At 44.1% G+C, this 12,439-nt stretch overlaps 1 protein-coding gene and 1 pseudogene across 1 annotated transcript in view; one reads left to right on the forward strand and one right to left on the reverse strand.

Annotated features, from left to right (window-relative positions):
- The first annotated feature begins 1,656 nt into the window (after window positions 1-1,656).
- F13B (coagulation factor XIII B chain) overlaps window positions 1,657-12,439 on the forward strand; it is a 38,887-nt gene continuing 28,104 nt past the window's right edge. Inside the window, exons 1-2 of the mRNA XM_065880181.1 lie at window positions 1,657-1,739; window positions 8,618-8,818. Of these exons, the coding sequence (XP_065736253.1) occupies window positions 1,676-1,739; window positions 8,618-8,818 (265 nt within the window). The 5' untranslated portion in view covers window positions 1,657-1,675. The remainder of the gene's footprint in view (window positions 1,740-8,617; window positions 8,819-12,439) is intronic.
- On the reverse strand, window positions 5,590-7,522 carry LOC136132887 (ataxin-1-like; annotated as a pseudogene).

The following is a 12,439-nucleotide window of genomic DNA, read 5'->3' on the forward strand; positions in this document are numbered from 1 at the left end:
GTTCCTATCTGCTCTAAAATAAGTGCTGACCTACTGGACAGGTAGCAGTGATCTGCTTCCCTCACACCCAGGCAGTTTTCGAGTGAAAATCCATCCTGATTTGTAGCCTCGCTCTCAGCAGGCAGGTGTTTGCTCTTCAGCAACTTCTGTGCTCCACGTTTAGAGATGCTGTTTACGTCAGCGGTTTGAAGTATCCCGTTGTATGCCTTGCTCAAGGCTCAGAACGTACACTTAAAAATTCTGCATTTCTTTGTAAATTTCATGGCAAAAGAATCTTTAAAATTACTGGGTTAAGGATATATTTGCTTTAGTTTTTAGAGGAGCACACACAAATACCTACCACTTACTTTGAAATGCGTCAAAAAAGGACAGATGGATAGATAAATAAGTACATGATTTTAAAAAGTATAATAAAATGTGAACGGTAGAATCCAGGGAGAGGTTATGTTTGAAAAATTTCAAATTAAAAAATAATCTTTGAAAATAAGCAGAGGCCATCTTATATTCCTTAACTGGAAGTCACCCAAATGTCCATGAAGAGTAGAATGGGTGGGTAATTCGCGCCATATTAGCAGAGTGGAAAACTGCAGGGAAGGAGTTATCTTCTACAGCCCAAGACCGGAACGAACCTCACAAGCAAAATGTTAAACAAAAGAAGCCAGATATTTAAAAAAAAAACAACAAAACTCTAGGATTTCATTTATGTAGAATAAAACCAGGCAAAATTGACCTATGCTGTCAGAAGCCAAGATTGTATTTATACTGGGAGTAGACCTTGCCAATGACCCAGAGTGGGGACTCTGGGAACTAGTGTATCCTCTTGTTCTGGGTGCTGGTTCACAGATGTGTTCAGTTAGTAAGAATCCATTGATCTGTGCACTAATTGTACATGCACTTTTCTCTTAATATGTTGCATTTTAATAAAAAGTTCCTGAACTGAAATAATAATAGTTCCCACCTCACAGTATTATTTTGTAGTTTAAACTAAAACCCATTAGAATGTAAACTCCATGAGGACAGTCATTGGAATCTATTTTTTCACTGCTATAAACCCAAGACTAGGGCATGTCCTGGTATAGACCAGATAGTCAAAGCATTTTTCATGAATGATAATTCAGCACAGTGCTTATCTAATCACCTGCCACAGCATACAACCTCTCTCAACATTAGACTTTACAATCAATAACATTATTCTATCACTGCTCGAGACAATTAAGGCCACTTTTCCCTTTAGCAGTGCAGTCTAAACAACACTGTTTTCACATCAGGGATCCATTAACTCATGTACCTAAGTTCATCCCTTCATTTGATCTACAGTGGTAAAGAAATCAATGGCCACCAATGAACTTTACTCCATGGACTTACATTGGGAAATTAACATTGAAAATTTACCCTGTTTTTTATGCAGCCTGAGTTAATTATTTTGCTGCTGTTATCGTTGCTCTCATCGGTGGTCATGTTCTTATTGGACTGTGGCATGAAAAGCACTGTCAATTAATGTAGTTGTGTATTTTTAGTATTATTCTAAACTGTTTTAAATCAAATATAAAGCTTGTTACAAAGGGACTTAGATGTTGTAAATAATTAACTTTTTTCAGGAGACGTATTGTGTACTTAATGAGGAGTCCCTAGTACTTTAGAATGGTTAAACCCTTTATTAAGCACACCATAGAAGATGAGGTCGAAAGGCTTGGCTCTGATTATCATATTAATCATCTCAGGAAAACTCAATGCAGAAGGTAAAGTTAACTTTAAATATTCTTTTTTCTTTAATAATTATAAAGGGAAATTCTAACATTATTTCTCTTGAGCTTTTAATATAGTCTTTCATTTTTATGTACCAATTTTATAAAAAAGATACTTATAAATATAATTCGTTATAATATTTAGACAGACTTTTTCCTTTGAGAAAAACTACTGAACTATTCTTAGAGTAACATAGTTTAGAAAACCAAAACAAGACAAAAATAAAAACCTTTTACATCTTTAGTTTTGAGGGTATAGGTAGACCAGGATCTAAAGACTTCAAAGTGTTTTCAGGCTAACAGGCTAACGGTACCACCATTTGAAGCTGTAAGTTAACCTTAATTCTAATTTCAGAACAGAATTCATTCCTAACACTGCACAGCTTGTACAATTTTAATTCTTTGCTCTTAAAGAGAGAGCTTTCATGTGGGAAATTTTAAAAAGAACCATAAATCATCAGCAAGATCTTTGACTGTTGACACCTTGATTTTTATCCTAATTTTTATTCTTTGGTTGAAGATAGTAAGTAATGATTAGTAGGAAGACCATATGATTGTTTATGTAAATGAGGACATGCCTCAGGGTGAAAGCAGGTTTTATTAATACTCAAATGGGACAACAGGGGTAAATCAGTACTGTCCAGACAAGCAATACCTGTGGACTCCCTAACTGTTAGAAATCTTTCTACCCAGACTGCCTCATGTGTGAGGTGAATGTGAGTGTGCAAGTGTGGGTTATTTAGGAAGAGTTAACAATGTTCTTGGGCTGTAGGGATAAGAAGCCAGGCAAGTCATTAAGTATCAGCAAGAGTAGTAGACAAAGTAGGAAACCACAGCCATAAGCCTCTTTTAAAACACCTTAAGAAATTTCTTGAAATAAAATATCCGACAGATTATATATAATTGCCTTAGTTGAATAGTTTACTACAAATTTTCTGCCAGAAGAGGCTCTGCAATTAAAATTGTGAAAGTGAAATTAATAGAATTCATCTTACACATTTAATTCTACAATAAGATAATTTTTGTGTGAAGTTTCCTTTTATTTTTCTGTCTAAATAGGGAAAAAACAGCTGATATAATTGTCTATTATCTATACCATGAAAACACTGCAATATTCTAGCTAATTTTCTAATTACTGTGTAATTATAATCTTCTTTCACACAAACAAAGAAATGTCAGCTGCCTGAAGACAGGGACCATGACCTCATATTCCCATGCTTCCCCCACCCCCATCCGGAATCTTGGGGGCAAGATCAAGTTAAATATGCTCCTCATTTCATGTGACCATCACTGGCCTATGAGAAGTGTCACTTTTGTTTTATTTATACATTTTCCCTCTTCATTCCTGACCCTGAATTCCATTTCCCTTTCAACCAAACTGTTGAAAACCCAACTGTTGAAAACCCAACTGTTGGGACGCACTATAATGTTTGATATATCCTTAAATATGCAAATATCTTTGTAAACTATGTCTGGTTTTGTGTGTTTTACATTCATGTAAATGGAAGCTTGCCATAGATTTTATCTCATTGTTTCATTTTACTTGCTACTGTTTAAACATATTTCCTTGTTGCTGAATCTAGTTTGTTGCCCTTTGGTGCTACCTACCTTCATATATTTACTTATCCACTCTCCTAAGGATGGACACATAGTTTCCTCCTAACCTCAAGTAACTCTGAAATGAGTGCTTTCAGGTAATCACCTTATTTCTCTGTGACGATTTCTCTTGCCTGTATATATCCCCCATGTGGGGCTATGGGCTCAATTCCTTTTCTTTGTTTCCTGATTTATAACAGATTAGCATTTCCCTCTGCTTTCTGCCTTTTAAAGAGCTGATTTGTGGGAGCTCTTTGCAGACAATACATTTTAACTTCTTGTCACTTTTAGACATTGCAAATTCCTTCTTCCAAAATGTGATGTGTGTGTTTTGTCAACAACACTTTTCATGGAAAGACATTCTCAATTTTCATATAATCAGATTCATGAACTTTTGCCTATAGTTTCTGCTAGTTCTAAAGAGTCTTCTTTGTAAATCCCTGGTGGTATGGGTATGGAAAATTGTGAGAATCCTCAGGGGACGGGGCCTCCCCTGCGCATGTTTTTATCTGCTCCTTCCTTCCATCAGACTCTGGAAAGTTTCTTTTACTCATAATTCCTTGCCCACTTCCCTCAGCCCTGGGAGGGCACTGCTATTATTTTATGTCTCAGGGTAGCAAGAGGGTTGACTGTCGTCCCCAAGGCATTGAAGGCAAAATAATCCTATCCGCCCGGGTCTTCTACACACCCGCCACTTCCTCCCAACACAAACCCTAGGGGCTGCTCAGTAACTGCTTTCTTTTAAGTGTATTTATGATTTTAAAGTCTCCAACATAAGGACAGATTTTTTAAAAATAAATGTTTTCTTTGGAGTATAATGTATGCAGAAAAATGCAAAAAATCATAGGATTTCCCTCTCTAAATGTTTACTAAATTTTACTGCACCAGATCAACATATAGATTGGCACTAAGAAGCCTCCTAAATGTCCCTTTTTTTTTGTGGTACGCGGGCCTCTCACTGCTGTGGCCTCTCCCGTTGCGGAGCACAGGCTCCGGACGCGCAGGCTCAGCGGCCATGGCTCACGGGCCCAGCCACTCCGCGGCACGTGGGATCTTCCCAGACCCGGGCACGAACCCATGTCCCCTGCCTCAGCAGGCGGACTCTCAACCACTGCGCCACCAGGGGAGCCCCCTAAATGTCCCTTTTTAAAGGACTAAACCTCAGGTAACCATCCTGACTTCTCTGACCATGGATTATCTGGCACGAGGGTGACGTGCCAGAGGTGGGTGGAAGAGGCTTCCAAAGGGATGCTCTCCAGAGCCATCCTGGAACAGGAGCCAGTGCTGCCAAGCTCCAACTCCCCAGAGACCAAGGAGGAGCCTTCCCCCACCCCCTGAGCTTGAACACATCCCCAGAAAAAGCATAGGAGCCCCAGTAGAGCTGTGGGACTGGCCTGGGCCACCAGCTTCCCTGTGGCACCCTCTTCTCCATCCTCCTCTCCCCCGTGGCACCCTCCTCTCCATTTTCTCCCCCATGGCACTCTCCTCTCTATCCTCCTCTCCCCCGTGGCACCCTCCTCTCTATCCTCCTCTCCCCCGTGGCACCCTCCTCTCCATTCTCTCCCCCATGGCACCTTCCTCTCCATCCTCCTCTCCCCCATGGCACCTTCCTCTCCATCCTCCTCTTCCCCATGGCACCTTCCTCTCCATCCTCCTCCCCCGTGGCAACCTCCTCTCTATCCTCCTCTCCCCCATGGCACCTTCCTCTCTATCCTCCTCTCCCCCATGGCACCTTCCTCTCCATCCTCCTCTCTCCCATGGCACCTTCCTCTCCATCCTCCTCTTCCCCATGGCACCCTCCTCTCCATCCTCCTCTCTCCCGTGGCACCCTCCTCCCATCCTCACCACAGGGGAAGCAGGAGAGGACCATCTGCAGAGGATGAAAGCTCTGCCGACCATGCGGCAACAGCATTGCCGAAGATGAGAGCCAGGGTCTGGGCCTCTCAACATGCATCTCCTGAGGTGGCACCCTCCCCTGAATGGACTGACATGGTCCCAGACTGTAGAGTTCTTTGGGTTTGGCCTCAGTTCTGGTCCTTGCCTCAGGTCCAAGGAGGGCATGTGAAGCCCAGGCTGCTGCCAGCCCCACCCTCTCCAGAAGCCATCCAAAGGCAAATAATGTTAGTTATTTGGTGGGAGGCCTGGTGAAGGGGCGTGAGAACTACTGAAGCAGAGGATCAAGCAGAGGCTGGTGGATGGGGGTGAACCGCCCCCAACCCAGCCATAGACCCTGGGACAGAACCACACATCAAAGCGACAAGCACCCAAAAGAAGAATCTGGGGGGACCCTCTTATATCCAGGGGGCCTCCTGCCTTCCCACCACAAAAAGAAAAAGTCCTTCAGACATTGGAACTGCTCCTGCGGCTGAGGGCCGTCATCTTTGGCTCTTTCCCTCTGACCTCTGCCACTTGCTCCCAAAGCCTGACTCTCCCCTTGTGGGAGCGAGGGCTGGAGACGAAAGAACAGGGAGGTCCTGTGGTGTAGACCGTTTCTCACTCTGCGAGCACCCATCCTTCCTGGCCCAGGCCTGCTTCTCCCATCACGGCCCCTTGGGCTGTCCAGACGGGAGGCCCTGGGATCAGGAGCAAGGGACCAGTCTCGGAGGCTGCCTCTAGGCCTCCCTCTCCGGGTCTCACAGCGGGGTGTGTGCACCTTGTCTGACGGCTCCTGGCGAGGCCGGCTCTGGGTGAAGCCCAGTCCTGGTGGGAGAGGTTCCTTTCCCTGCACGGATGCCCTCGGCTGCCTGGCTTGACCTCCTGCGCGATGAGCCGGGGACCCGGTCGCGCAGCCTGGCCTCCTCACCTCGCACGCTGTGTCTTTGGAAGCTCCGGGCAGGCTCTTCTCCTCATGGTCACACTGCTCTCTGGACCCCAAGACTGTCCTCTGGCCTTTCTCGGGTTGGCAGGTGGCCTGAGAAACCGAGTTACCATTCAAGCTCTGCAAACTGATGGAGATGCAGACGGCCCCCACCTGTGGCCGCTGGCGGAGCCGAGGCAAGAGCGGTGCAGTCCGCGCAGCACTGCCAGAGGACCCACCCGGCCTTGTGGGAAGAAGGGATGCTCAGGGCACCTGGGTGCTCACCAAGCAGGAGCGCAGCACGACCCTCCAGGCACTGGCTCTCCTGAATGTCCACGAGTCAACCTTTCGCCCCCGTGCACCTGGCACCGCCCATGGGTCTCAGGTCCTCCATGCGCTCCGTCGTCCCCGCGGCATCTCACCCACGGCAGCTGGGTGGTGGCGCCTTTCAGAAAACGGGAAGGCAGGTGGGAGGAGGTGGTGCCTGTGATGACGGTGGCCTCGGCTCTGGGAAGGCGCCTCTGGCCTGCGTGTCCGAGCTTGATGCCAACAGGATCTCTGAGCCCGGGGTAGTGGCCTGGGTCAGTACCCGCGGGCGCCAGGCTGCCATTGGCTACAACCACCGCTTTGGGTAAAGGTCTGTGTTTCATCAGTGCCTGTTGGGATTGAGGGCAGAACGCCTGGGCCTGATTTTTCTCGGCCATCTCTGCTGAGTTCCTGGTTGACCGTCGCCCCTCACCCTGATGGTCGGAGGTCTGATGGGACAGGAGGCAGATGCTGGGCTCATCCTCTGAGCTGCCACCACACGATACTCTTGAGAAGATAAAGCGCCAACCACCCTAGGACCTCAAGTCTGGGTGTAGGGTTGCTTGATGTGTCTGCAACAGCACCTCCCACCATGCAGTCTAAGAACCTGAGAACAACCATCCATCCCTCACATTCTACCACCGGCACCGATCCCTGCCTTCAACCTTTTGTTGCAGTGGGGCCAGTTCTTACTTCCCGTTTTACTACATTTCTCCTGGCTATCTCTGCCTGACAGCCGTGGCAGCTTCCAGAATGGACTGGTCCTCCTGAGGGGTAAGAACCCATCTGGCACCTGATGGAGGGGTTCCAGGCAAGTGTACCCACAGGCAGCCTGCATATCTGATGAGAGATGGGCATTGGACCTGGAGCAGGTCCATGACTGAGCTCTCCAGTGAGGTGACAAGGGCCCAGGGGGAGTGGCTGGGGGCTTGGTTGAATGAGTGGGGGAGGGGTGGGGGGTTGAAGCCTAGGGGAGGAGGGGCTCCTTCTTCCAGGAGTGGCACAAGTGGGGAAGGTGGGAGGTGGTGAGGTTGGCAGAAAGAAAAAGGAGGGGACTCAGTAGGAAATTAGGTGGCATGGCGGAGACAATCATAGGTCTGTGAGATTCACCATGAGCATCAACACTCGTGTTGCTGTGTAATATCCCTTGTGTGGATAGTCTGGCGTGTGTTTGTCTTTTCTGCTGTCAGTGGGCACTTGGTTGCTTCCAGTTGGTACCACATGCAGAGACTTGCCAGGAACACTCTCTTACACATGTGGGTGCGCAGAGATGTGCTTTCAACGTGGTTTGTACATATTCTGTCATACTGTTTTCTCAGGAGAGGTCGTACCTGTTTACACTCTTACTTGCAGTGGTCTTGAGCTCCCTTTTCTCCATGTCCGCCCCAACCACTGGGGTAGTCAGTCTCTTCCAGGTCAGTCATTCCTCTGGATGTATGGTTCTATCTCACAGTGATTTAAATTTGCCTTTCCCTGGTGACTGATAAAGCTGAGTCCTCTTTGCTAGACCTCTCACCGTTTAATGTAAGGTTCTCACTCAAGTCTTTTATTTTTTCAGTTGGTTGTCGTCTTTTTCTTAAAAAACAAAACAAGACAAAAGCCATTCATATGAAAACTTGTAACTGCGTATCTTAAGGAGAACCTCATCTATTCTAGAACTTTCCCATCCAATAATACAGTGGCCAGTAATCGCATGTGGCTTTTGAAATGAGACTAGTCCATATTGGGGTGTGCCATGAGTGTAAATACACACTGGAGTTCAGACTTAGTAGGAAAAAAATAATATGCTTTTAGTATATTGGGTTAAATAAAATCTGTTATTAAAATTAACTTCAACTGTTCCTTTTATTAATGTGCCTGCTAGAAATTTAAATATACATATATGGCTTGTGTTTCTATTAGAACGTACTGTTTGACAAAGTTAGGAAAGGCTTCTCTGAGGAACTGGCCTGCCCAGATTTATTCTGACTCTTGGGTGTTGTGGTTGCTAGCAGATTACTTCCTGATTGAAAAGGATTGGCAAAAAATACCCTAAAATGTTAAGTAATAAAAATAAGTACTGGGTACAGTGTCTGCAAACACTTTGAATTTAAAAACCTATTGTCACTTGATCACAAATTGTATGGTTTTAAATATATTTTTCAGTGTTCAGCTTGATATTTTCTCATTTCAGAGAAACCCTGTGGTTTTCCAAGTGTGGAAAATGGAAGGATTGCCCAATATTACTATACTTTTGAAAGTTATTACTTTCCAATGAGCATAAACCAAAATCTGTCATTTTCCTGCTTGGCTGGTTATACAACTGAAACTGGGAAACAAGAGAGCCAGACCACGTGTACGGCAGCAGGATGGTCCCCAGAACCACGGTGCTTCAGTAAGTCAGTGGCGGGGTCAACATCACGTGATAACACGGAAATAAATGAGCTTGTAAAACTAGCATCCCCTAAAATATGGCAGGTGTCTAAACCTTTTGGTATATAAGAACAAAATTGCGGGCCAACTGTCTTTTTTACAAAATGAAAGCATATACTGTAATTCTGTAAATCACGTCTTTCATTAAAATGTTATATTCTTTATCTGTTTGTAATATTACCCTGTGAAGAGAATACTGATAGTTATTGAAATTGTTATTATCATATTGCAAGGAAGAGAGGCACCACTGCGTGAACACAACCTGAAGGGGCTAGTGTGCCACAGCTGGCTGGGAGGGATTCTGGGAAAAGGTCTGGAGCTGCCGAAGAGGCAAGAGACCTCCAAGAAGCCTGTGTGTGAGCACAGGTCACAATCCACACCTCCTCTCCCGGGAACCTGTGCAGCCCGCCACCGCCAGGTCCCAGGATCCAGGGACAACTTCCCCGGGAGAACGCAGGGCACGCCTCAGGCTGCTGCAACGTCACGCTGACCTCTGCCACCGCAGGCCCGCCCCGCACTCTGTGCCCCTCCCTCCCCCCGGCCTGAGTGAGCCAGGGCCCCCAAATCAGTGGCTCCTTTAACCCCATCCTGTCTGAGCGAACAAAAGACGCCCTCAGGCGACCTACACGCAGAGGCGGGGCCAAATCCAAAGCTGAACCCCAGGAGCTGTGCGAACAAATAAGAGAAAGGGAAATCTCTCCCAGCAGACTCAGGAGCAGCAGATTAAATCTCCACAATCAACTTGATGTACCCTGCATCTGTGGAATACCTGAATATACAACGAATCATCCCAAATTGAGGAGGTGGACTTTGGGAGCAACGATATGTACATATATTTTTTCCCTTTTTTCTCTTTTTCTGACTGGGTATGTTATGCTTCTGTGTGTATAGTTTTGCTTTTACCATTTGTCCTAGGGTTCTGTCTGTCCTTTTTTTGTTTGTTTGTTTGTTTTTTAGTATAGTTTTTAGCGCTTGTTACCATTGGTGGATTTGTTTTTTGCATTGGTCGCTCTCTTCTTTCTTTTTTTTATTACTTTTAAGTAACTTTTTTAAATAATTTTTTTTAATAACTATTTATTTTATTTTATTTTATCTTCTTTCTTTCTTTCCTTTCTTTCCTTTCTTTCCTTTTCTTTCCTCCCTTTTATTCTGAGCTGTGTGGATGACAGGCTCTTGGTGCTCCAGCCAGGCATCAGGGCTGTGCCTCTGAGGTGGAAGAGCCAAGTTCAGGACATTGGACCACCAGAGACCTCCTGGCCTCACATAATATCAGTCGGTGAGAGCTCTCCCAGAGATCTCCATCTCAATGCTAAGACCCAGCTCCACTCAACGACCAGCAACCTACAGTGCGGGATACCCTATGCCAAACAGCTAGCAAGACAGGAACACAACCCCACCCATTAGCAGAGAGGCTGCCTAAAAGCATAATAAGGTCACAGACACCCCAAACCACACCACCAGACGTGGACCTGCCCACCAGAAAGACAAGATCAAGCCTCACCCACTAGTACACAGGCACTAGTCCCCTCCACCAGGAAGACTACACAACACACTGAACCAACCTTACCCACTGGGGACAGACACGAAAAACAACAGGAACTATGAACCAGCAGCCTGCAAAAAGGAGACCCTGAACACAGTAAGTTAAGCAAAATGAGAGGACAGAGAAACACACAGCAGAAGAAGGAGCAAGGTAAAAACCCAGCAGACCTAAAAAATTAAGAGGAAATAGGCTGTCTACCTGAAAGAGAATTCAGAATAATGATAGTAAAGATGAACAAATATATGGGAAATAGAATGGAGAAAATACAAGAAACGTTTAACAAGGACATAGAAGAACTAAAGAGCAAAAAACAATGAGGAATAACACAGTAAATGAAATTAAAAATTCTCTAGAAGGACTCAATAGCAGAATAACTGAGGCAGAGGAATGGATAAGTGACCTGGAAGATAAAATAGGGGAACTAACTACTGCAGGGCAGAATAAAGAAAAAAGAATGAAAAGAACTGAGGACAGTCTCAGACACCTCTGGGACAACATTAAAGGCACCAACGTTCTAACTATAGGGATCCCAAAAGAAGAAGAGAAAAGGAAAGGGACTGAGAAAATATTTGAAGAGATTATAGTTGAAATCTTCCTTAATGTGGGAAAGGAAATAGTTAATCAAGTCCAGGAAGCACAGAGTGTCCCATACAGGATAAATCCAAGGAGAAACATGGCAAGACACATATTAATCAAACTGTCAAAAATTAAATACAAAGAAAAAATATTCAAAGCAGCAAGGGAAAAAAAACAAATAACATACAAGGGAATCTCCATAAGGTTAACAGCTGATCGTTCAGCAAAAACTCTGTAAGCCAGAAGGGAGTGGCAGGATATATTTAAAGCGATGAAAGGGAAAAACCTACAACCAAGATTACTCTACCCAGCAAGGTTCTTATTCAGAATTGATGGATAAATTAAAACATTTACAGACAAGCAAAAGCTAAGAGAATTCAGCACAACAAAAACAGCTTTACAACAAATGCTAAAGGAACTTCTCTAGGCAGGAAACACAAGAGAAGGAAAAGACCTACAATAACAAACCCCAAACAGTTAAGAAAATGGTAATAGGAATATACATATCGATGATTCCCTTAAATGTAAATGGATTAAATGCTCCAAACAAAACATAGAGACTGGATGAATGGATATAAAAACAAGACCCATATATGCTGTCTACAAGATGCCCACTTCTGACCTAGGGACACATACAGACTGAAAGTGAGGGGATGGAAGAAGATATTCCATGCAAATGGAAATCAAAACAAAGCTGAAGTAGCAATTCTCATACCACAAAATATAGACTTTAAAACAAAGACTATTACAAGAGAAAAGGAAGGACACTACATAATGATCAAGGGATCAATCAAAGAAGAGGATATAACAATTGTAAATATTTATGCGCCCAACATAGGAGCACCTCAATACATAAGGCAAATACTAACAGCCATAAAAAGGGAAATTGACAGTAACACAATCATAGTAGGGGACTTTAACACCCCACATTCACCAATGGACAGATCATCCAAAATTAAAATAAATAAGGAAACACAGGCTTTAAATGATACATTAAATAAGATGGACTTAATTGACATTTATAGGACATTCCATCCAAAGACAACAGAATACACTTTCTTCTCAAGTGCTCATGGAACATTCTCCAGGATAAATCGTATCTTGGGTCACAAATCAAGCCTTGGTAAATTTAAGAAAATTGAAGTCGTATCAAGTATCTTTTCCGACCACAATGTTGAGATTAGATATCAATTACAGGAAAAAAATCTGTAAAAAATACAAACACATGGAGGCTAAACAAAACACTATTTAATAACCAAGAGATCACTGAAAATATCAAAGAGGAAATCAAAAATACCTAGAAACAAATGACAATGAAAACACAACGGCCCAAAACCTGTGGGATGCAGCAAAAGCAGTTCTAAGAGGGAAGTTTATAGCAATACAATCCTGCCTTAAGAAACAAGAAACATCTGAAATGTAAAACCTAACCTGACACCTAAAACAATTAGAGAAAGAAGAACA

This window comes from Phocoena phocoena, chromosome 1, assembly GCF_963924675.1.
Source record: "Phocoena phocoena chromosome 1, mPhoPho1.1, whole genome shotgun sequence".
Classification (NCBI taxonomy): Eukaryota; Metazoa; Chordata; class Mammalia; order Artiodactyla; family Phocoenidae; genus Phocoena; species Phocoena phocoena.